The 22,043-nt window shown below is 35.5% G+C and overlaps 5 protein-coding genes across 10 annotated transcripts; 4 read left to right on the top strand and 1 right to left on the bottom strand.

Moving 5' to 3' along the window:
- Positions 1-6: 6 nt before the first annotated feature.
- On the top strand, positions 7-3,546 carry LOC103868293. 2 transcript variants are annotated; one of them, XM_009146493.3, is made up of 17 exons: positions 7-565; positions 633-724; positions 836-874; positions 953-1,006; positions 1,082-1,156; positions 1,290-1,355; positions 1,437-1,479; positions 1,597-1,642; positions 1,741-1,834; positions 1,925-1,977; positions 2,057-2,244; positions 2,316-2,408; positions 2,487-2,553; positions 2,648-2,714; positions 2,803-2,856; positions 2,982-3,171; positions 3,293-3,546. In XM_009146493.3, the coding sequence occupies exons 1-16, from the start codon at positions 514-516 to the stop codon at positions 3,123-3,125; spliced, it is 1,227 nt and encodes a 408-aa protein (XP_009144741.1). In that variant the 5' UTR covers positions 7-513; the 3' UTR covers positions 3,126-3,171; positions 3,293-3,546. The 2 variants fall into 2 exon arrangements, with proteins under 2 accessions (XP_009144741.1, XP_009144678.1); XM_009146430.3 differs by having other exon boundaries at positions 11-565; positions 2,982-3,166.
- Positions 3,547-3,878: 332 nt separating this feature from the next.
- On the top strand, positions 3,879-6,598 carry LOC103868215 (peroxidase 49). 2 transcript variants are annotated; one of them, XM_009146356.2, is made up of 4 exons: positions 3,879-4,767; positions 4,843-5,034; positions 5,109-5,274; positions 5,361-6,598. In XM_009146356.2, the coding sequence occupies exons 1-4, from the start codon at positions 4,543-4,545 to the stop codon at positions 5,771-5,773; spliced, it is 996 nt and encodes a 331-aa protein (XP_009144604.2). In that variant the 5' UTR covers positions 3,879-4,542; the 3' UTR covers positions 5,774-6,598. The 2 variants fall into 2 exon arrangements, with proteins under 2 accessions (XP_009144604.2, XP_033130810.1); XM_033274919.1 differs by having other exon boundaries at positions 3,879-5,034.
- Positions 6,599-7,459: 861 nt separating this feature from the next.
- Positions 7,460-8,888, bottom strand: LOC103868454 (probable ubiquitin-conjugating enzyme E2 17). Its single transcript, XM_009146568.3, has 6 exons — positions 8,535-8,888; positions 8,336-8,439; positions 8,141-8,243; positions 7,995-8,058; positions 7,814-7,902; positions 7,460-7,731 (listed from the first exon to the last, which is right to left on the bottom strand). The coding sequence occupies exons 1-6, from the start codon at positions 8,562-8,564 to the stop codon at positions 7,636-7,638; spliced, it is 486 nt and encodes a 161-aa protein (XP_009144816.1). The 5' UTR covers positions 8,565-8,888; the 3' UTR covers positions 7,460-7,635.
- Positions 8,889-10,733: 1,845 nt separating this feature from the next.
- LOC103868546 (CDK5RAP1-like protein) lies at positions 10,734-14,188 on the top strand. Of its 2 annotated transcripts, none has more exons than XM_033274897.1 (3): positions 10,734-11,134; positions 11,829-12,896; positions 13,496-14,188. In XM_033274897.1, exons 1-3 carry the CDS (start codon positions 10,813-10,815, stop codon positions 14,008-14,010), a joined length of 1,905 nt encoding a protein of 634 aa, XP_033130788.1. In that variant the 5' UTR covers positions 10,734-10,812; the 3' UTR covers positions 14,011-14,188. The 2 variants fall into 2 exon arrangements, with proteins under 2 accessions (XP_033130788.1, XP_009144913.1); XM_009146665.3 differs by having other exon boundaries at positions 10,737-11,132; positions 11,824-12,896.
- A 245-nt stretch (positions 14,189-14,433) lies between these two features.
- On the top strand, positions 14,434-21,757 carry LOC103868633 (3-epi-6-deoxocathasterone 23-monooxygenase CYP90C1). 3 transcript variants are annotated; one of them, XR_004449189.1, is made up of 10 exons: positions 14,434-17,311; positions 18,425-18,749; positions 18,827-18,976; positions 19,094-19,369; positions 19,870-19,959; positions 20,108-20,186; positions 20,321-20,427; positions 20,541-20,671; positions 20,996-21,203; positions 21,491-21,757. XR_004449189.1 is itself a non-coding variant. In XM_009146738.3 (9 exons), exons 1-9 carry the CDS (start codon positions 17,004-17,006, stop codon positions 21,111-21,113), a joined length of 1,584 nt encoding a protein of 527 aa, XP_009144986.1. In that variant the 5' UTR covers positions 14,434-17,003; the 3' UTR covers positions 21,114-21,269. The 3 variants fall into 3 exon arrangements, 2 of the variants coding, with proteins under 2 accessions (XP_009144986.1, XP_018512207.1); XM_009146738.3 differs by lacking the exon at positions 21,491-21,757 and having other exon boundaries at positions 20,996-21,269; XM_018656691.2 differs by lacking the exons at positions 20,321-20,427; positions 20,996-21,203; positions 21,491-21,757 and having other exon boundaries at positions 20,541-20,626.
- Positions 21,758-22,043: the final 286 nt, after the last annotated feature.

Raw genomic sequence — 22,043 nt, forward strand, 5'->3', positions numbered from 1 at the left:
TTCAAGGTGTGCTTTTTTTTTTCCTTTTTTTTTCAATGTGTGCTTGCTATTTTGGTTTTGTATTAAGATAAGATAACAATTATTAAGAAATATTTTCTAAATTTGAGTTAAAATATTAGAGCATCTTTATTTGGAAGATATGTTTTTGTAGGTTTATGTCTCTTATTGGAGTTAAAAGATGCTTCGTTTTTGTATTAGAACTTAACAACTCACAGAAATTATATAAAAAAATTATGCTATTTGGTAGAGTGATGAACCGAATTGATTACTTACTTAGTCGGTTATGTCCTGGAAAATTGGTTTGATAGAACATAAAAAATCGGTTTATTTAGATCAACCCAAGTACGAGAGAAGGACCTTCCGAGCTAGCTAGAGGGTTTGACGATTAACTGAAAGCGATATTATCCGTCGTGATCTTCAATCGGAATCTGCCGGCGATATCCAAATTCGGCGTAATCCAATCCGAACCCCGAATCGGAGACGACGACGACGACGACGATACAGTACTAAACTATGCAGATACTGAGGTGCCCACACAGTTTCATTCAGCTTCTGCTCATCTCCGGTAAAATGCCAATTAAGTGATTTTCTCCCTCTTACGAATTTGAGAGCTTATGAAAATTTATTTGCAGCTTTGGTGATTGGATTTGAGGGGGCTGGGTCTGTACCCGTCCCGGATTCGAACTGCTACGCTCTCGACAATTCAAGCCGTCTTGTCGATTTTGTATCCTCTTTTTATTAATTTGTTTTGTAGCTTTGGATCAGTTAAAGAGTAAAGGTGTTTGCTTTGAGTGTGTGTGTTGTGAAGATGATTTCTTTAACTTGGGTTGATCAGAGTAGCTGGATTGGTCATCCGTTTGAATATGATGGCAAGGTTTGTGTATATATGCATTCTCAGTTAAGAGTTTTGAGAAGTTTAGGTTTTGATTTAAGTTATCTTTTATGGATGTAGGAGTTTGATTTGGTGGTTAGGTTTTGCAAGGATGTTGAAACAAGAGGGCAAGCGGTAACACTCCTCATATTGTCAAACTTTTGTTCAGCTCTAGATGATTCAATAAAATCACTTTTGATTTGTGTGCAGGGTTATGTTGATTTTGGACGATTTGACCCGTTGAGCTACTTTGTTTCTAGCTCTGAAAAGTTTGATTTTGTTCAAGTAAGGACCTCCTCTTTCTCTCATAGTTTTTTTAACATCATAACCAGTTGTTGCATTGAGTAGAAATGTGTTTTATTCTGGACATAGATTTGATTTTCTGTGTTTGTTTCATGATTTGTGATATACAATGTAGGGGTTTTACCACGGAGACCTGTCGAATTGTGAGCAGAGTTATGACAAACTTGGACGTACAGCACAGGTTACATATCTGCACATGATTTGTATTGTTGAAAAAATGTAATGTCTCTTTTCTTAGGTCTGGTGTCTATGTTTTGTTCAGGTCAATATTATTTGTGGGAACTGTGTTGATGGACGCTGTAAAGGTATGTCTGAATCTTCCTTTTTTTTTTCATTTTCATTACAGATGTTTAAACGTCAAAAATGCTTCTCAATTCTTGAAGATCTATTTAGGTTTTCATTCTTTCTTTTCCTTACTTCAGGTGGACTTGGATGCATATGTAGTGTCACTCAAGATTCAACTTGCAGGTCAGTGTCTGCAACTGTCTATCTCTCATTATACAAGAATAATCGTGCATCGATCTTTTTTTTAAATGTATTTTCCTGCTCTTTTTCCACTGGTCTAGAGTTACTGTCGAGTTGGCTATTCCATGTGAGAAACCTGGCCCTCGTGTCTTCAAGGGTTTCACGGTCGGTTTGCATCCTCGCTCATGGGAACTTGTAAGAACAGAACAAACACTAAATTTCTGATAACAGCCTTTTTCACACTGAACAAAAACTTAAAAGTGGATTTGGTTTTGGAACCTGCAGATTTATAATGGGATGACACAGTTTGGATTTGACAAGCCCCGTCGTGAGTTTAGGTATGGAATCAAGAACCTAGTTCTGTTCATGTTTGAGTCCCTATGTATTTACTATATGAAGTGTTCCTGATTTTGGCAGCTTCAAGACCGAGCAGACTCATCTTACACTCTACATGACTGCAATTGCTTCTCTTTCAACATTGGTAGGGAAGCCTATCGTCAAGGTCTCCCCGGAGAATGGTCTTGCCGTTAAGATATCTGGTTCTTCCTTGACTGGGAATCATCCAACAACTTTATCTCCTTCAACTTTAGTACTGGACTGGAACTGTAATAACCTCATTTCTTGATGCCTTTGACCTTTGCTTTTACAAATTCTATAACCTCTTTCTTTTTCAAAGGTGAGAAATCTCGTAAGACTCCGTATGAAGTCAATGTCACCATCCCGGTGGATGGTTATGATCCTGTTCAGTTTTTCCTCACAAAACTCTGTGGTGAGCTTATCATCTACATGGATTCTCTATAGCTTGCTCTGTCTCTCTCTGATACAATACTTTTGTTTTTTTCTTCAGAATACAACCAAGGTGCTGAAGGAGGATCAGCGAAAGGATGGGCTATATTTGGAGTTTTCTCCTGCGTGTACTATAATAATCTCTTTCTCAGAATCACAAATGCTTTGTAACTGGAGAACAAGCTTCAACTAATTGTGTTCTTGTGTGTTGCTTCTGATCAGATCCCTCGTTGCATTTACACTTTTCTGCTGTGGAGGATTTGTCTACAAAACAAGAGTAGAACGCGTGGTATCATTCTTGATTCTCTAATTCTTCACGCACGCTATATTATGTACACACAGTAGCACCGATACTGATATGTTCCATATGGGCGCAGCGTGGGATTGATGCATTGCCAGGCATGTCACTTCTATCAGGCTTACTAGAAACTGTAAGCATTTCCAAAAATGGACTCAAAAGTATTCATTTATGATGAATCAATTAGATAGCTCACTGTATGAATCCTCACAAGAGACAATTTATACGTAATGTAATGGATATGGTCTTTGTATACAGGCGAGTGGAGGTGGACAAAGCTACTCAAGAACTGAAGAGATCAACAATGCTTTTGCCAATGAAGTCTCATGGGACCGCTCTTCCACGTCTTCTACTCAAGCACCAACGCAGAGACCAAGTGAAAGAACATATGGTGCTATCTAACTTGCTTATTGCCTTTGCTAGTGGTTCTGTCTCAGTCAATGGTATGGTATGCAGTTGAACTGTGTTTTTTACTTTAATGTTTGGTTTCTAGAATGAGGGAAAACAAATTGTGAAAGAGTCAAAAAAGTTGAAAGCTTCACTCACCTTGAGATTGCTTTTACCTGCAGATTCATGTGTTGTGGTAGATGACGACAAACAAAGTTTCCTTTCTTTGCTTTGGTTACAAAGATCAAGAGCGTGTTCACAAGTCAATAAAGATTGACACTTTTTTGTTGTCAAAGGAGTAGTTAGAATCTCTTCCTACTCTCTTCTCTTTCTCACTACATAAAAGTCTTGGCCTCTGTCTCTTCGAACATAGTTTTATGTATAAGTGTATTACCAAGTCATTTGCAAAAGTAAAAATATTATTTCTTTTCGACTCTTTTTTTCAGATTAGTTAAATCTAGGTATTGTATTAGTATATTATTTATTCTGTTCATACTTGATTTCTTGACCTTTTATTTTACTTTTACAACAAGATAAATCAGTAAAACTTAGTCTCTTAGCTTTTTTTATTTTTAAGAACCGGTTTTTAGTTTTTTTTAGTTAAAAGTTAAGAGAATGTTTTTATATTCCGCTAAGAATCTCATCGTAAAAATTCTCCATTAATCATGCTCTTAACTGCTTCCAAGACATCAAAACTCAATAATCCACGACTGAAGTGAAAGGATGAAACCATTTATGAGCAAGACCGATTTTAAGATTTTAAAAGTTATAAACAATGTAAGCCCTTAGTCAAAAAAAAAAGTTATAAACAATGTAATAAAAATTATTATCATTTTATTTTAACTATTGGAAGGCTTTAAAATTTTGAGCTAATGTTTTATTTGTCTATGTTAAGAATAATTCTGTCCATGCGATTATGATCTCGAAGGCATACATTCTTTATGTTATAGACCAGCATTTTTGTGTGTATACAATTCGAACATTTAATCATAGAAAGAAAGAAAGAAAGAAAGAGTTAATAATTCTCAAATTATTGGTACTAGTCGTTAACATATGGATAAAGATCAATTTCAATATATTTAAAACTCAAAACTTTGCTTTGCCTTTCCCCCTCCAATGAAGTCAAATCAATTGTAAATAAATAACTAAACCAAAAAGGAGGTAAATTAGTCAAATTAAGCAGGCAATGTTGGGTACCAAACACAAACTTTAGTCTCTTTTAATCTTCTTTTCTCCAATATTTTTTTTACATTTTATTTTTCTAGCAGTTCCCTTGATTATTATCTTAATCTCTATCTAGTTAGTTACCAACTCCACTTCTTACTTCTTATTCAAAGTCTCTTCCTATAAATACCTTCTTCCTCTCCTCTTGCTTCATATCACTTCTCATCACAAAGTCTTCTCTCCTTTCTTCATCTTCTCGTCAAACATAATGGCAAGACTCAGCAGCTTTCTCTTTGTTCTTTCTCTCCTTTGCGTTCTCCCTATTTACCTCTGCCAACAGAGCTATGGAGGCAAACTAAACCCTGGTTACTACGCACATTCATGCCCGCAAGCCGGAGAGATCGTGAGATCAGTTGTAGCTCAAGCTGTTGCTAGAGAGACACGTATGGCTGCTTCCTTGATGAGACTTCATTTCCACGACTGCTTCGTTCAGGTTTGGTTAACTTCTTCTGTACGTTCCATCATTTTTTGTTTGTTACGTACTGAGCAAGGTAACTGTGAAATGCAGGGTTGTGATGGCTCCTTGCTTCTAGACAGCAGTGGGAGGATAGTGAGTGAGAAAAGCTCCAACCCTAACAGCAAATCAGCTCGTGGATTTGAAGTAGTTGACCAGATCAAAGCTCAACTTGAGAAACAATGCCCTGGAACTGTCTCTTGTGCTGATATTCTAACCCTAGCCGCTAGAGACTCCTCTGTTCTTGTAAGTCTTCTCTACAATGTTTGTTAAAAAAATTTGAAAAAAGAGCTGATTCGGTTTGGTTTGGTTTGGTTTAGACTGGTGGACCAAGCTGGATGGTCCCATTGGGAAGAAGAGATTCAAGAAGTGCAAGCTTGAGCGGTTCGAACAACAACATCCCTGCACCAAACAACACTTTCCAGACAATCCTCAGCAAGTTTAATCGTCAAGGACTTGATGTCACCGACCTTGTCGCTCTCTCTGGTAAGCTTTCTTCATGCTATCACAGCTACTTTACACGCACGGTACAAATAATAAAATAAACCCTATAACCTTAATTTGTTTATCAGGGAGTCACACTATTGGATTCTCGAGATGCACAAGTTTCAGACAGAGACTATACAATCAGTCCGGAAACGGTCGTCCAGACATGACATTGGAACAATCATTCGCTGCTAACTTGCGACAAAGGTGTCCAAGATCTGGAGGGGACCAGAATCTCTCGGTGTTGGACATCGTCAGTGCGGCGAAATTCGACAACAGCTATTTCAAGAACTTGATAGAGAACATGGGTTTGTTGAACTCGGACCAGGTTCTGTTCAGCAGTAATGATAAATCGAGAGATCTTGTAAAGAAGTATGCAGAGGATCAAGAAGAGTTTTTCGAGCAGTTTGCCGAGTCGATGATCAAGATGGGAAATATCTCTCCCTTGACCGGTTCGAGTGGTGAAATCAGAAAGGATTGCAGGAAGATAAACTCTTGAATTCATGATATGAGTAAAATGTTTTTGAGGGGAAGAAAATGTGTGACACTTGTTTACTTTGTGTGTTTTTTTTCTTATGTCATTTGAAGTTTCGAGGTGTGTTATTTTGATTTTGTATTAAGATAAGAAGAAAGATTATTAGGGAATATTTTAAAATATTTTCTAATTTTCAGTTAAAATATTAGAGAATTTTTACCATTATCAATAGAAACTTGTCTATGAAATCTTATCAACATATATTATTAGTAAATTTTAATTTTATTATTGTAAACCAACTGGTTTATTGAAAGGAGATTTATTAACAATGTGTTTAACCAACAATGATAACTAACCAAAATTATGCATCGCAAACCAGTCATTAATGTGGAAATAGGTCAGTTTAATTGTTAAACTATAGTGATCGGTTTGGCACTGAATACAATTCTTTTAATTCGGGTCGGATAATGGGTCGGATTTTTCGATTTAGGTTCAGTTCGGATTTCGGGTTCCAGATTTTATGTCCAGGCCTATAGCGAACCATGCCATAAGTTGGTTCTCTAATAAGAACGAAGAGATAATTCGATTAGAGAATTTATAAAAACTTATAATTTCATTGATGTAAACATAAAATTGTTATCACAATCTTTTTCATACTAGATGCATAATCATATAAATTATATTACCTTAGTTAATTAAAAGTTTCTAACAAATTTTTTTAAAAATATTAAAAATAATTTATAATTTTCAGTTAAATAATTAGTTATCAACACAAAAGTTCAATGAGTAGATTCAATTAGAAAATTAAAAACAAAATCCATATAAAACAAAATAATAATATTAGACTTTCAACTAACTAACCATTTTAAAATTATTTTAATTAAGGATTATATTGAGGATACAAGTTAAAATTGAAGTTCTACTAATGAATAAAAACACTTTTTGAAACCGTGTTCTGCATAACTTTAAAAATCTAATTGGGGATGATGTGTTTATAATCTTTTGAACTATAATATGAAATAAAAGAGTATATAAAGACCAACGTTGAGTTGGCCTAGTGGTAAAGGAGTTGCGGCTGTAACTACCGCTACTTGATTTCAATTTACGTTGGAAATGACTATTTACAATGTTTGGATTCCCGGCAAAAAGGTGAAACCACTTTTTTTTTACACAAAAAAAAGAGAGTATATAAAGGTGATTAATTAAGGTGTTCGATGTGATTTGCACTTCTTGAATTCTTTAAGGAAGATGGATTATCTTGGCTTTGTTATGTATGGATGCTGTTGAATTGTAGTGTCTAATTAAAGTATTAGAATTGCAATGTTGCTTCTGGATTGTAAGGAATCTTGAGGCGCAGCGATTAGAATAGCTTTGTAGTCTAGAGACGACAACTGGTGTTAGATGTTCTAGCATCGGTATGATTCTGTTTATCCAAATTGTCTAAAGCTTAAGTATTTGGCTGCAGGTGCATTAAAATGGAGCAAGGAACAGGCTGAGTAGGCATTCATATGTTTATTACAAATGTAAGATGCCATGGAAAGTCGATCAGTAGCCTTTTATGCAGAGGTTGAAAGATCACATTTTTGCCTTGGCGCGATTAATACACAAAGTTTTGTTTCTTGGATCAACCATTCTCTCGGTGCTTTGTACTAATCGTTCTTGATGATCTCTGATCTCTAGTAAATAGAGGATTTAGGCTATTTCTTTCACTTAATAAATAATCATGTTATTTCTTAACTTTTATAGTCTTGTGCACAAGCTTTTAGTGTTGATTAAACTGCGAAAAGGAGCTGTTCTAGTTTTGAAGATAGAAACAGGTCAAGAACTCAACCTGAGATCATTACATTTTGGGTTATAATTACAATATTAAAGGGCACACATAGATGTTATACTTTATCGTCGTGGAACCGCCACCTAGTTTCTTTAGGGGACCTTCCATTTTTGCAGTTTTTCAAGTAATGGTCGTTGTCTTTCGGCTTTTGCTGCAAGAGACCAAGAAGTATTGTAAGAAAACTATATTGGAAAATCATTTGAAAGAGAAGAATACACAAACACACAACAAACCTTAACGGCTGAGCTTGAGAGCATTGAGAGAATGCTGAGACAGATTGAACTGAGTCTCATCGCAGGCGACCATGAATCATACAAAACATCTGCATCATCAAGACCACACAGAAGCTAATGTTACCAGACTTTGAAAGATAAGGGCAAAACACACGTGAGTACATTGTGTGTTGTTTCTTACCCAAGCAAATATGACCGTTGCTGTAAATATGAGGATGGAGTGGAGCTGGATGCTGAAAGATAACCTGTTTTTAGGTTAAGGGATTAATGTGATGATTAGATACTGATAAAAGCATTAATAACAAAAAAGAGTTTTTAAGGAGGAACCTGTGGAGCTTCCATAGGATAATGCTCAGGAAATTCCACTTGAAGTTGGTAAGTTTCATTGGCATAAAGGGTTCCTGGAGCTCCATTCACTTCAATAATCCATCTTTTCACACCAACATTTTCAACATTACATAAACATTTTTCGAAAAAAGAACTTAAAATGGGTATAACTATATAGATTATAGAGTTATGTACCGTTGGAGATTATCAGAGACTCTGTGCTTGAAACCAGCAGGAGGATTAGTCTGCCACTCCATGAACTCTTTCTGCAGTCTATTGGTGGCGATTTTGGTCAGACCCTAACCAAAAAAAAGAGAGATGATCAAGCCAAAAGGAGATATAACACAACAGGTTTCTTTTTGGATACAGTTGAAGAAGCAGTTAATGAACCAACCTTGCGAGTTGATGCAGATGAAGTTGTCATTTGTAGTTTAAGAAGTTATTACAGTGATTATGAGTGTAAGAAAGATGGAGAGAAGATTGTGTGTGTGTTTTGTCTCCTTAGCCTCATCCATGGGCATTTTTATAGTGTCTTATCATCTGGTGTTCAAAGTAATGTATCTATGTCCAGTCATCAAGCCGACGTCGTTTTATCATATCTTTCCACTTGTGCTAGGGAACCGAATCTTTACTCGCTTTTGCTACTCTCACGATCACGATCACGATTACGATCAGTTTGGAATATAATCACTAAACATTCCAAAATCTATGTACTTCCTAAGATTCATACTATGTATTTCCGCTAGTTGTGTAAAATTTATTGTGTCCAAATACAAGTTGTTCTCCAACTATGTACCCTTTGATGGATAAATGTCATCGGTGCCTTAGTTGCTTTCATTGTCTCTTTTTGGCGCTTGTGATTATTTTGGCTGGATTGGTTCACATGTGTTAGCAACTTGATTCAATCATCTAAGTATATCAAACTTGACTAGTCATTACAGTCTTGATGTTGCATGCATTTGCTTCAATCTTTAAACAGAAGATGTCCACATACATTTCCCCACAGAAACTATGGGCCATGGCGATGGTAACATGAATCTAATGTTATAAAGTATCTCACTAGTCCAAGTTGTCTCAAGAAATACACTTGTTACTTGTTAGAGAACTTTGCCTTCGTGTTTTTAACCAAAATGTGAAAATCTATGGCATAACTAGAGAGAACTCTTACTACATCAAGAAGGTCCATTGAAACCGAAACTGCCAAGAATAGAAAGATATTATGTGAGAGAATCTTGAAGTTGCTATTATTATGATAAAGATGCTTCTCTTTGTGAGTTTTGGGTCTAAATACAACGCAAACTTTGACTTTTGCTACACGTAAGCTCCATAGGTTTTTATTCTTTCTTATCTAAGACAATAAGATATTAAGAGATAGTGACAACAACAAAGAAGCATATACACTTTAGTGAGTTTAGAATTAACTTTATGTTCCATTGCATCAATCATACTGCTCTGCTCAAACTTGGCTGCTCATCTTTATGAAGAATCAACTCATCACAACCTTGCATTCGTCTAGAAAAAGAATGTCAAATATTCCCAAAACTAAAAAGATGATAGATTCCTCATCACTTATCACGTTGGAGGAGCATTCATCATAGATTGATGATTAGATGCTTTCAATAATTTCGGTGCGTAATCATAAAGCATACCTTAGGGTGAGAGAAGAAAGGGTGAGCAAGAACTTTGTATGGATTGAGAATCCCCTTAGGGTCCATCAAATTTTTAATGCAACCTGCAGATATTATATCCTCGTAAGAATAGAGTGACCCGAGAGTTCTAAACGTAGCTAGTTGGGTTTGTTATAATAATATTCACCAATCACCACAATCCAAACAAAGTAAATGGTTTTTTTTTTGGGAAAAAAAAAGTAAATGGTAAGTTATAATATATTCTAGGAAAAAATATTGTTTCAAAAATATACTTTTTTATTTTTTCAATATATTATTTAATGAAAAATTGTAAGTTTTAAAAAAGTTAAAAATACATTGAGAAAAAAAATATGTATTTTTTGTGAATGCATTGATTTCTGAATAGAAAAAGAAAAAGTTCTAGGAGATTTTTTTATTAAATTTCTATTAGCTAACAATTATGGAAAATTATTATTCACAAAAATCAATGCATTCACAATCAAATTTTTTGAAACTTACGTAGTACTAACAAAACATGTTCGGTGTTCTTGGGCAAGAGCATCAGCTTAGTAGACCCTTTGTACTTGCGCATCCAATCTGTTACTGCAGTCTCAAGCCTCTCTTCATTTTCAATCACGCTTCTCTCGCCTAGTATCTCCCTGAAGTAGCTAAACCTCAGCTAAATAAGATACGAATTCAAAATGTAACTATCATTTGATACTTTTCAAGTAAAACTGAATTACCAAAAAGTCAAAGCTGAACAGAACGAGACATTGAGTTATGTTTTGGTCGGAGATTATTACTTAAAGATTTATTACATCCAACTCTTATGAAATCTCCTGACCTTCTCCTTCTCTCTTACCAAAAATGTTCGTTAGAAAGAGGAGACTGAAGAAATGTCCGTACTACCCCTGAGTCTGGACAACGAAACGCTGCGTTTTAGTGTGAACATCCGAGTAGATTGACTTTGTAAAATCCCTAAAGCCTTTGAGAGCCTCCCATTGTTGTTCTCTTCCTTTGGAGGAGCTTCATCATCCATCTCCAATGGCGTCCTCTTCTCTCTCGTCTCTATCCTCCATTCTCAGCAACCCTCAAGGTTGCTCCCTCTGCTTCAAAGCCTCTACACGACGCACTCTCTCTCTAGCATTCGTCTCCTCGAAACTTAACCATTCTTCTTCTTCTTCCTCTGCTCTCCTCCCTCGTTGCTATCGTCTCACACAGAATTCAATCAAGAGGAAGAAAGGGTTTGCATTAGATCTTTCAAGAAGCTTCTCTGTTTCTCAAACTAAGTTCGATGGTCCAAGCCTCCACCAATTCATCTCCAAAGCTCAAACTTCCCTTACCGCTCCTCAAACCGAATCTGAGTAAGTCGCTTGAACACCTTAATGCTCTGTTTTTGAAGGTGTTTCGAACTTTAGATGATTAGAGTTCCAATTTAGTTGCAAGAGCCATGTAATTGCTCACTAATCTATAGTTTAAAGCTCTGTTTTTAAAAAGTCTAGACCTTTACATCTTAAAGCTCTGTTTCTAAAGAATATCATTTGCTTTATAACCTTATAATTGATGTTAGCCATTGATTGGTCAATCAAAAACCCTTAAAGTCTCGAACTTTAGATGATTAGAGTTCCATCAATCCATAGATAGTGACAAGTTTTGTGTTCGTAAGCATTCAAAGTCTGGACCTTTACATGCTCTTACTAACACCTTAAAAGCTCTGTTTTTGAAAGAATTGGTGTTTAGCTATTGAAAATTTCGAACTTTACACGAGATTAGAGTTCCAATTTAGCTGCAGTAGCCATGTGTTTGCTCACTGCAAGTTTTGTGTTCGTTGCTGTTCAAAGTCTGGACCTTTACATGCTATTACCAACACTTTAAAGCTCTGTTTTTGGTGTTAGCCATTGAAAGTTTCGAACTTTTAGAGGATTAGAGTTCCAATTTAGCTCCAGTAGCCACGTGTTTGCTCACCAATCGTTAGATTCTGCAAGTTTTGTGTTCGTCAGTGTTCAAAGTCTAGACCTTTACTAATACATTTCTCTGGTTCTGTCTTGCTCTTAGATGCACCACACAAGACTCCGACATTGCATCACCATCAAAAGGTCGGATCTATCACGAAACATACGGATGCCAAATGAACATCAACGACATGGAGATAGTCCTCTCCATCATGAACAACTCCGGCTACAAAGAAGTAGTCACCGACCCCGAGAGCGCGGAAGTCATCTTCATCAACACTTGCGCCATCCGTGACAACGCGGAGCAGAGAGTGTGGCAAAGACTCAACTACTTCTGGTTCCTGAAACGCCAGTGGAAAGCCAATGTAGCTGAAGGAAGAGCTAAGTCAGTTAAACCTCCCAAAGTTGTCGTCTTGGGATGCATGGCTGAGAGGCTTAAGGACAAGATCCTAGATTCCGACAAAATGGTCGATGTGGTGTGTGGTCCTGATGCTTACAGAGACCTCCCGAGGTTGTTGGAAGAAGTGGACTATGGACAGAAGGGAATCAACACTCTTCTCTCTCTAGAAGAGACTTACGCAGACATAACTCCTGTCAGAATCTCTCAGAACGCTATTACAGCCTTTGTATCGGTCATGAGAGGATGCAACAACATGTGTGCTTTCTGCATTGTGCCGTTCACAAGAGGGAGAGAGCGTTCGCGTCCCGTGGAGTCCATCGTCCGTGAGGTTAAGGAGCTGTGGGAGGCTGGTGTGAAAGAAGTGACTCTCTTGGGACAGAACGTGAACAGCTACAACGATGATTCGTCTGATCCTGAGCCATCAGGAGGAGGAGGGGGTGCTAAGTGGGAGTACAGTGAAGGGTTTTCGAGCAGGTGTAAGGTTAAAAACATGGGTTTGAGGTTTGCTGATCTTTTGGACAGACTCTCTTTGGAGTTTCCTGAGATGAGGTTTAGGTTTACTTCTCCTCATCCTAAAGATTACCCTGATGATCTGCTGTATCTGATGAGGGATAGGCATAACATATGCAATCTCATTCATCTTCCTGCACAGTCTGGTAATAGTAGAATACTTGAGAGGATGAAGAGAGGTTACACCAGAGAAGCGTACTTGGATCTTGTTAAGAAGATTCGGAGTATTATACCGGACGTGGCTATAACCAGCGATTTCATTACCGGTATGCTTACTCAAAAAAAACATTGCTTTAAAACTCTTTTGTTATGGTTTTAGATGTCTTCAACTAGGTTGTTTGGTGGTCATGGGAATATTATCTGAAACCCGAAAACCGAACCGGAAAAACTAAGACTGAAACTGGACTGAAAATTACATAAACCCGAATGGTTTCCATTTCTTTTTTTTTATCAAGGTTTCCATTTCTCTTAACCCAAAAAACCGGAATCAAACCGAGAACCGAACTAGAGAATATCCTAATTATATTCAATTTTAAAATTATCATATATATATACTATATAATTTAGAATTTAGATTCGATAGTTATTTTAAAAAAAAAACTTGAATTACCCATATATTTTTTCGGTTTTCCGAGATTTGTTGGTTTTAACCGCGAACCAAACCGGAACTATTTGTATTTTGTTAAAAAAAATTAAAACCTGAACCAAACCAGAACTATTTATATTTTTTTTTGCAACACTATTTATAATTCGGTTCTGTTTTGGGTTTTGTATAAAAAAATAGAAACCCGACCCGAATCAAACATTACCCAAACATTATCAAAACTCAGCCAATTGTGTCTCATGAATGTTCTAAAATTGGCAGGCTTCTGTGGGGAAACCGAAGAAGAGCACCAAGAAACACTAAGCCTGGTGAGAGCAGTTGGATACGACATGGCGTATATGTTTGCATACAGCATGAGAGAGAAGACACACGCTCATCGGCAATACACAGACGACGTTCCAGAGGAAGTGAAGCAGAGACGTTTAACTGAACTCATCCAAGCCTTCCGCGAGACAACAGGTCCTTGTTACGACTCTCAGGTCGGTTCTACTCAGTTGGTTTTGGTGGAAGGGCCGAACAAGAGAGCTCCTGAGACGGAACTCATCGGAAAAACAGACAAAGGACATCGAGTTTCGTTTGTTAGAAAGCCTTTGTTTGATAAAGACAAAGGACATGGTGATATGAAGAGGAGTCCTGAAGTTGGTGACTTCGTGGAGGTTAAGATAGAGAGATCAACGAGAGCGTCTTTGTACGGAGAAGCTCTCGCGATTAGTAAGATGTCTTTGTTTCACGATGTTGGTGGTGTTGATGCTGTTGTTGCGTCTTGCGCAAGTTAAAGTTTCGTTTTGTTTGTTTTTGAAAAAGGTTTTGGATTATTTTTACCTTTATGTATACTTTTTTATAGTTATATCCAAAATTTACTTTTTACAATTTGTAATCGAAAAGGAAAAGAGATAGTGACACTAGAGATGTCGTAATCAATGGTTTAATGTATCGAAATTTGCAAAGGGTTGATTTGACTGTGACAAGTCGATCTGTTATTGTGTTTTTTCTACTACGCTCTGTTGCCTGCTCCTTTCCATGTACTTACTATTGTTAACTGGAAACACTGACAACCGACAAAACGAAACACCACATAGAAACTGATCCATGCAAAAATAAACTCGGTGAATATCAAAGAAGTTATTGTAGTGGATAAATTCAAGAACTAGAAATCATGTTTAAATACAAGACGATCATAGAAGATTGTGAACTTTATTAATCATCAAAAGACACGAGAAATGAATCCTCACTTGTCTACATCCGCAATCCATACTTCATTTTGTTTTAAAGTAATAGTAGCAGTTAATGTAACACAAATACTCACTGCTAAAAGGTTCACTGCTCGAAACACTATAAATTGTCTGTGTAGTCTAGGCTAGCTCCAGCCTAACTAATCTAAAGTTAATTGAGTCAAGTATAATATACAGGCATTAGGCAGAAAGCTTTCTGATTAGTTAATTGTGAACCGACCTTGCATTAACATGTGTACCTCAGCTTTATATCAGACATTTATTCGATTAGTTAATGTCACTCTTGGATGTTATTAAGTCTAAAGTTAAAAGAGGGAACCAGCAAAAGCTTTCCAATCACATGTGATAGTAATCACACCACCCAATACTAAAGCTGGATCAAGTTATTCATAATACTCCATAGTTTAATGTATCTAATAACAAGTGCGGGTGCAAAAATATCATTGACTATACAATGGCATTGACAAATAATATAGTTTAATAGCACTGATTAACATAGATCATTTTTTTGTGTGGCTGTCATGATTTATCAAAGTATTATAGGATCATGGATTAACCGGTGAACTTATGTTCATCACTGTTTCAAAACGTAAAAGCAATTCTTGAATTCCGTATTTTTCAACGAATTTGATCATCTTTTATTTGCGTAGTCCGATCTTTTTTTTTCACTGAATAATACTTTCATTCATTCAAGTTTCTGTCCAAAATACAGTCAGGACACTAAATGGAAGCCATAACAAGACAAGTTTGGGTAGTCCGGTATATAGTATCAAGTTTGGGTTTAATTAGTATTTAATCATTTACAGATTACGGAGTAGTATATTCATAGATGTACAAAGTATTTACTAAAAATGGGTTAAACATTACTATTAAAATACAATAAGTAATAAGTAAAGAAAATTGGTTGGGTGGGAGATGTAGCTATCTAGTATCTAAAAATGAGACGAGACAGAACGGCCTAAGTGTGGCTCAATAGCCGCTCCTAATTTCTGTTCCCTCATTTATTCCTCCATTACAACATTTATTTTGTTCTCTTAAATTAACACCATAAACGTGGACTTAGAGCATCTCCAATGTAAAACACCATTTTTTCTTCCAAAATGGAGTAAAAGTGAAAATGGAGTAAAATTGCTCCAATCCTACTCTATTTCCCACTCTATAATGGAGTGATGAACAAAAAAAAAATAGATTACTCCATTTATGGAGTAAACTTCATTATGGAGTGAGATATGGGGTTGGATTAGAACATTCTTTATTCCATAATCACTTTTACTCCATTTTAAAGAAAAAAATGGAATAGGGATGGAGATGCCCTTAGATTGTTAAAAAAATCAACAAGTTGCTCAAAAAAACCAACAAATGAGGCATTAAACACTAGAGATTAGGTTGGAAGATTTTGATTTACAATCTATCTAACTAGATTTTATCGATTTATATAGCAGCTAAGAAAATAGATGTATTTTAACTTGGTTCACTATTTTACATTACTTTTAAGTAACAAAGAGAAAAAAAATTATATACCAACACTTCATAAATATTGAAGCGTTGAGTATATAATTGTAATATACATATTTAGAATTAATGATAGAGACTGGACTATACCCTCGTTGTTGTATTAAATCGGATACAATCTGATATTGTTGACCTGAACAAAGTATACTTTTGTAACGAAGTACACATTTTTTGAATGAATGTTAAACTTATTCAGATAAAAAAAATTTTACAATAAAGTACAATTTAATTACCCTTGGTACTAATCCCTTTAATAACAAAGATGTTATGAAGTTTTAAAACAACTTCTTCTAGTCAAATACATATGCACGTCGCTTATTAAATGTTTTTTGAATTGTTTGTTAGACAATAATAATATCTAATGATAACTTTAAATATTAATTGCATAAAAATGGCGTGAATGTATTTGACATAACTATAAGAACCTTTGTCAGGAGAAATTGTACATTCATTTGCCATAAATTGTTAACTATGTCATGTTTCGAAGAACAATTTGCGACCGTACGTGTAGTATCTACCGAAGTATATATATGTGATAGTGATACTAATTATTAGATAAATACGTGAAGATCTTTAAACACATAGTATAATTCAACGTTTTTATTGTAAAAAAAAACGTTTTTATTTTAGTCAAAATATCAATAAATATACCCGAATATATTATGTATGTCGAAATAATACAAGTAATTAACTGTCTGTTCTGTTTTACGTTGTTTTTAGGTTGAATGTATAAAAATATAAGTAGTAATTAATTGTGTTACATATTTTTAGGCGTGACAGAGACCATAGGGATGTATATGGTGAGAGACGGGAAAAGTGGATTTTATATCATTAATTCCTCTGTTTCGCCCCCATTGAAAATGACATCACCATAGCTTTAGCTCTACTAATATTTGTTCTCTCACTTTCTCTTCATGCATGGCTTTTGAGATTTGAGAAACCTAATTCCTAATATCTCCTCATAAATACGTATGTTATAGTTTCATGTGCTTTGGCATGTTATTAACTTCTTTTGGTATGTGTTTATGTATTCTCCGGCAAATTTAAGTCTTTTCCGGTCGCCGGAAAATCTTTACTCTCCATCTGGTTTCATGGATTATTGGATCGCCGGTTTCTTGGTTTTGACGGCCGGAGTTCTTCTCCTTTCATGGCTCTGGTTCCGTTTAACAAACTCAAAAACAAGAAATGAAGACAAACAAGAAGAGAGTGAGAAGAAGAAGGGAATGATTCCGAAGGGAAGTTTAGGATGGCCGGTGATCGGAGAAACCCTAACCTTTATTGCTTGTGGATATTCTTCGCGGCCTGTTTCCTTCATGGACAAACGAAAGTCTTTGTAAGTCTTTTTCTATTCATTCTCTTAACCAAAAATTATACTAATAAAATTTCTGTGATTTATTCATCGTCCATGTTTTTAGTAACATACTTCTGTGTTATTTTCTAAATTAGATTACATATGAAAACACACTAATTAGCTCCATTTAATTACAATCAACTCATCTTTTTAGGCAAATGGGAAAAACTAGGAGTCATATAGCTATAGTTAATGAGTTTTGTAAATATAATTAACTCTTTTGGGATTGCGAATAGATAAGCTAAAACTCTTGGACGAAACATAATTTTAATTATTTATTAAAAGACTAATTTTAATTATTTATTAAAAGACTGACAAAAAAACAACCTGTCTTCATGTTCTTGGTCATATACAGCAGCAAAATAGTTTAAGCGGAGGATCTTGGTTTTTAGTTAATGATTGAGTTCACTTCATTTCATGTGTCATCTTTATCGCTTCTGCATTCTATTATTATTTTCTGTGTACTAAAAAAGGTTTCAAGATGGGTCCTCTTGAATACCCACTGATTGACAAAAAAAATCTCAACGATTTATCTTTTTTTTTTGAACACTCTCAACGATTTATCATTTACCTTATTTTCATTCCATCTTCTCGTTTTTATTTTTTCTACGTATTGTTTTACATTGAGTGTGATAATGATGTATAATGATACATTTGTCTGACTTGTTAGTATACTGTTCGGACTGAAAACACTGACATGATAAGGATTTCTGCAATGTCGATTAAGTTCTGTATAGTAGTTGTTAGTATTTTGCATTTTTCAAACAAGAAAGAAATAAGTAAATTACTGCAATATCATAAGATGTGTATATACCAATCCATGTCTGCTTAATCGCACATAGAATTCTTACCATTAAAATGATGTATCATCTCATTCCACCTTTTTAACTTTTGAAAAAATGTTTTTGGATCAAGAATTTCCTAAAGTCTGTATATCTACTATATATGTATCTTTAAATCATTAACTATTGTATATGACTAGTTAGCGTAGAGTATTCATACCAAATATTATACCCTAGACCATACAAATTCTTTTGAATTGGGAGGTGTTAGTTTTATGTCCTTACGGAAATCTTTATACATGTAACCATATAGGTATGGGAAGGTGTTCAAGACGAACATAATAGGGACACCAATCATAATATCAACCGATGCAGAAGTTAACAAAGTGGTGCTCCAAAACCATGGGAACACATTTGTCCCTGCATACCCCAAATCAATCACTGAACTACTTGGAGAAAACTCTATTCTCAGCATCAATGGAGCTCATCAAAAGAGGCTACACACTCTCATTAGCGCGTTCCTTAGATCCCCTCACCTCAAGGAGAGGATCACTCGAGACATTGAGGCCTCGGTTGCTCTCACTTTAGCTTCTTGGTCTCAACTTCCCTTGGTTCATGTCCAAGATGAGATCAAAAAGGTATTGCGTTTTGATAGTACGGTGCCATAAACCATTGCACTACAACTTGATCCTTATAATGTTTTATTTGTTTGTAGATGACGTTTGAGATACTAGTAAAACTGCTGATGAGCATATCTCCTGGTGAAGATTTGGATATTCTTAAACTCGAGTTCCAAGAGTTCATCAAGGGTTTGATTTGTATCCCCATCAAATTCCCCGGCACTAGACTTTATAAATCCTTAAAGGTCATATATTTTTCTTATGATATATAATCATATCAATACATCATAAACTATTTTAGTTTTTGTTAGTCATATTTGCATGTAAATTATTAGGGTTTAACTTTTGAGCTAACCATGCAGGCGAAAGAGAGATTGATTAAGATAGTTAAGAAAGTTGTGGAGGAGAGACAAGAGGCTACGACCGAGAGTACAAATTGTCCAGCGAATGACGCGGTGGATGTGCTTTTAAGAGACGTTAATGACGGTGGTTGTTCGGATAAGCAATCTCACCCGTTAGATTTCGTTAGCGGAAAGATCGTAGAGATGATGATACCCGGAGAAGAAACGATGCCGACGGCAATGGCGTTGGCTGTCAAATTTCTAAGTGACAATCCCGTCGCTCTAGCTAAACTCGTGGTACGTATTGATATACAAACTTCCACAGCACCCACCACACGTGTGTGTCTCTCTAAATGCAAATTGCCGACGTCTTCGGACCGTAGCTTCTGATGTTTTGTCTTCTGAAGTGATTTTAACGGCTGAGATTTTAGTTCTAGATAGTGGAAGTAGAACTAAGTGTGGGGCCAGAGAAAAGGGTTTTGACTTTTGTTTCCGTGTCATGTCGCTATCGAAAGTCTTCTCGACGTGACACTAGAGTACACGCACGTGTAGGAATTGAAGAGACACGTGAGAGTATAGGAACCGTAGGATTAAAAAAGCGGTGTGGACGGTGTCGGAAGAGGACGATTTGAATTAACGCCTTTGTCTGTACGAGCGACCACACCGCTTGTCAAAACAAGCGTTTCACGTCAAGGAAAACGTCCCTCATTAATGTTTCAATCAAAACGCGTTATCTATTTTTCTTTTCACATTTTAAAATAGTAATACAGATTTTATATAAATTTAATTAATTGCAGGAGGAGAATATGGAGATGAAGAGGCGTAAATTGGAGTCGGGAAAAGAATACGGTTGGTCAGATTATATGTCTCTCTCTTTTACTCAAAACGTAAGTCCCACTAGTTGAAATAAGTTACCAATTAATTATTATTTTAAAATAATTACCACATAGTATTGGCTAGTCTTAGAAAGAACTAATGAATGTTTAATTGCTTTGTAAATTTTAGTTTATTTTTGACCTTTCGAATCACAAACAGGTGATAAATGAAACGTTGAGAATGGCTAATATCATTAACGGTGTGTGGAGGAAGGCTCTTAAAGATGTGGAAATAAAAGGTATGTCCCTTTACCATTAGCACACATTAGGATTAGGTATCGACTTTATATAACATATGTAGGCATGCTTATCTTATATAAATTCAAAGTATTTAATGATATACTTGGATATAAAATTTGATGGGTGATTGCAGGTTACTTGATACCAAAAGGATGGTGTGTATTGGCATCATTTATATCAGTCCACATGGATGAAGATATTTATGAGAATCCCTATCAATTCGATCCGTGGAGATGGGATGTACGTGACTACTACCTATCATTAATAACATTAAAGTTTATAAACACCATGGTTCGTTTAGTAGATTATCGAACTTCCACTACTAATATTTAGTACTTATCTTTTTTATGCAGAGGATTAATGGAACGGCAAACAGTAATATTTGCTTCACACCCTTTGGTGGTGGGCAAAGGCTATGTCCCGGTTTAGAACTATCTAAACTCGAAATTTCCATCTTTCTTCACCAACTCGTAACCCGGTTCAGGTAAGCCCATAAATGACTTGAAATGTACATAAAAGTTTCATAACTTAGTCCAGCCAATAGTATAAAAAATCACTTTAGGTTGTTGTAGGACCTTTAAAAATCTTTTATAATAGACTGGGACATGTAACTTAAGTACTAGTGGCATAACCCATGTTAAAATCCGATTATCCACGTTTGAATATGTGCATGTGTATAATAAAGTTGTAGACGACAACAAGATAATTACGTTCTACCAACGCATACTAAGTATTTGATGATGTACATACTACATTAATTATCATACATTCCAATGAAACTAAGTCAGTTGTAATCTTGTACATGTAGTTGGACAGCCGAAAAAGACGAGATCGTGTCATTTCCAACGGTCAAGATGAAACGGAGGCTTCCGATCCGAGTGACTCCGGTCGAGAGAACCTCTCCTATCTCAGTTGAAGATCATTAGCTAATATATCCTTGAAAAGAACCAAGTGTTTAGGCAAAAAGAAGGAGAGAAGCAAACAAATATATTTTTAAAATATAGCAGAGAAGAGAAGCAAACAACAGGGCCGTCTAATAGCATGTGCTAGTGGAGCGGTCGAACAGGGCCCGAACTTAAAAATAAAAAAATACTAAGAAAATTTCTAAAATAAATATATATATATTTGGTTTAAAATTTTAACTTTTTACTGTATTCTTAAATTTATTATCTATAATTAAAAGAGAAACATCAAATATATATAGATAAAATTATTAACTTTTAAAATTATTTTATTACATTGTTAAATATATAGTTAATTTTTTTTTTTGAATAGGACCTTAGTATAATTTGAGACGGCCCTGGCAAACAAGATTGGAGAGTAAGGGCAGAAAGAGCCATACGTACAGCTAATGATGGCTCAAAGATGAGAGACTCTAATTATTTATTATTTTTTTGTCATGTCAAATTATAAGCGTTGGTTAGGTTGTCCCTTTCTCTTTTATTATCGTAACAAAGCCAAACGCAACTTGAGATATGATTCCATATACACGTATGGTTTTTGTGTAAATTGATATGATCCTAGGCATGTTTCAGTTAAAATTTCTATCTAGTTTTTTACTTTTGATTTTCTCTATCTGTACATTTTTTTGTTATTGCCATGTAATATAAAGTTGTTCATAAAATAAATCCACCAAAAATTGATCTCTCGTCTCTTTCGATGATATGATGATCACGAAATCGTGTTTACTTGAACCGACGGCGTGATAGTATACAAAATGTATCATATAATAAGAATAGATTGAAATTTATGGCGGCCATAGTATGGACAAAGCCATGCACGAAAGACGAAACATGTCCATGGGGAATACACGTGCATGTTGTGTACGTCGACCCACCTCGTAACTATTTCCATTA

Source organism: Brassica rapa, chromosome A01, assembly GCF_000309985.2.
Source record: "Brassica rapa cultivar Chiifu-401-42 chromosome A01, CAAS_Brap_v3.01, whole genome shotgun sequence".
Classification (NCBI taxonomy): Eukaryota; Viridiplantae; Streptophyta; class Magnoliopsida; order Brassicales; family Brassicaceae; genus Brassica; species Brassica rapa.

What these genes read in the sequence shown, in the direction of transcription:
- LOC103868293 (XM_009146493.3), top strand. Translation starts at nt 514, where the DNA reads ATGCAGATACTGAGGTGCCCACACAGTTTCATTCAGCTTCTGCTCATC. An exon ending in TTTAGTACTGGACTGGAACT is followed by an intron (nt 2,245 to 2,315) that starts GTAATAACCTCA and finishes TCTTTTTCAAAG; the next exon opens with GTGAGAAATCTCGTAAGACT. An exon ending in TTTCCTCACAAAACTCTGTG is followed by an intron (nt 2,409 to 2,486) that starts GTGAGCTTATCA and finishes TTTTTTCTTCAG; the next exon opens with AATACAACCAAGGTGCTGAA.
- LOC103868215 (XM_033274919.1), top strand. Translation starts at nt 4,543, where the DNA reads ATGGCAAGACTCAGCAGCTTTCTCTTTGTTCTTTCTCTCCTTTGCGTT. An exon ending in CTAGAGACTCCTCTGTTCTT is followed by an intron (nt 5,035 to 5,108) that starts GTAAGTCTTCTC and finishes GGTTTGGTTTAG; the next exon opens with ACTGGTGGACCAAGCTGGAT. An exon ending in CGACCTTGTCGCTCTCTCTG is followed by an intron (nt 5,275 to 5,360) that starts GTAAGCTTTCTT and finishes TTTGTTTATCAG; the next exon opens with GGAGTCACACTATTGGATTC.
- LOC103868454 (XM_009146568.3), bottom strand. Translation starts at nt 8,564, where the DNA reads ATGACAACTTCATCTGCATCAACTCGCAAG. An exon ending in GTCTCTGATAATCTCCAACG is followed by an intron (nt 8,244 to 8,335) that starts GTACATAACTCT and finishes TGGTGTGAAAAG; the next exon opens with ATGGATTATTGAAGTGAATG. An exon ending in TCTCAAGCTCAGCCGTTAAG is followed by an intron (nt 7,732 to 7,813) that starts GTTTGTTGTGTG and finishes GGTCTCTTGCAG; the next exon opens with CAAAAGCCGAAAGACAACGA.
- LOC103868546 (XM_009146665.3), top strand. Translation starts at nt 10,813, where the DNA reads ATGGCGTCCTCTTCTCTCTCGTCTCTATCCTCCATTCTCAGCAACCCT. An exon ending in GCTCCTCAAACCGAATCTGA is followed by an intron (nt 11,133 to 11,823) that starts GTAAGTCGCTTG and finishes TCTTGCTCTTAG; the next exon opens with ATGCACCACACAAGACTCCG. An exon ending in AACCAGCGATTTCATTACCG is followed by an intron (nt 12,897 to 13,495) that starts GTATGCTTACTC and finishes TAAAATTGGCAG; the next exon opens with GCTTCTGTGGGGAAACCGAA.
- LOC103868633 (XM_009146738.3), top strand. Translation starts at nt 17,004, where the DNA reads ATGTATTCTCCGGCAAATTTAAGTCTTTTCCGGTCGCCGGAAAATCTT. An exon ending in CTCTCTCTTTTACTCAAAAC is followed by an intron (nt 19,960 to 20,107) that starts GTAAGTCCCACT and finishes AATCACAAACAG; the next exon opens with GTGATAAATGAAACGTTGAG. An exon ending in TAAAGATGTGGAAATAAAAG is followed by an intron (nt 20,187 to 20,320) that starts GTATGTCCCTTT and finishes GGGTGATTGCAG; the next exon opens with GTTACTTGATACCAAAAGGA.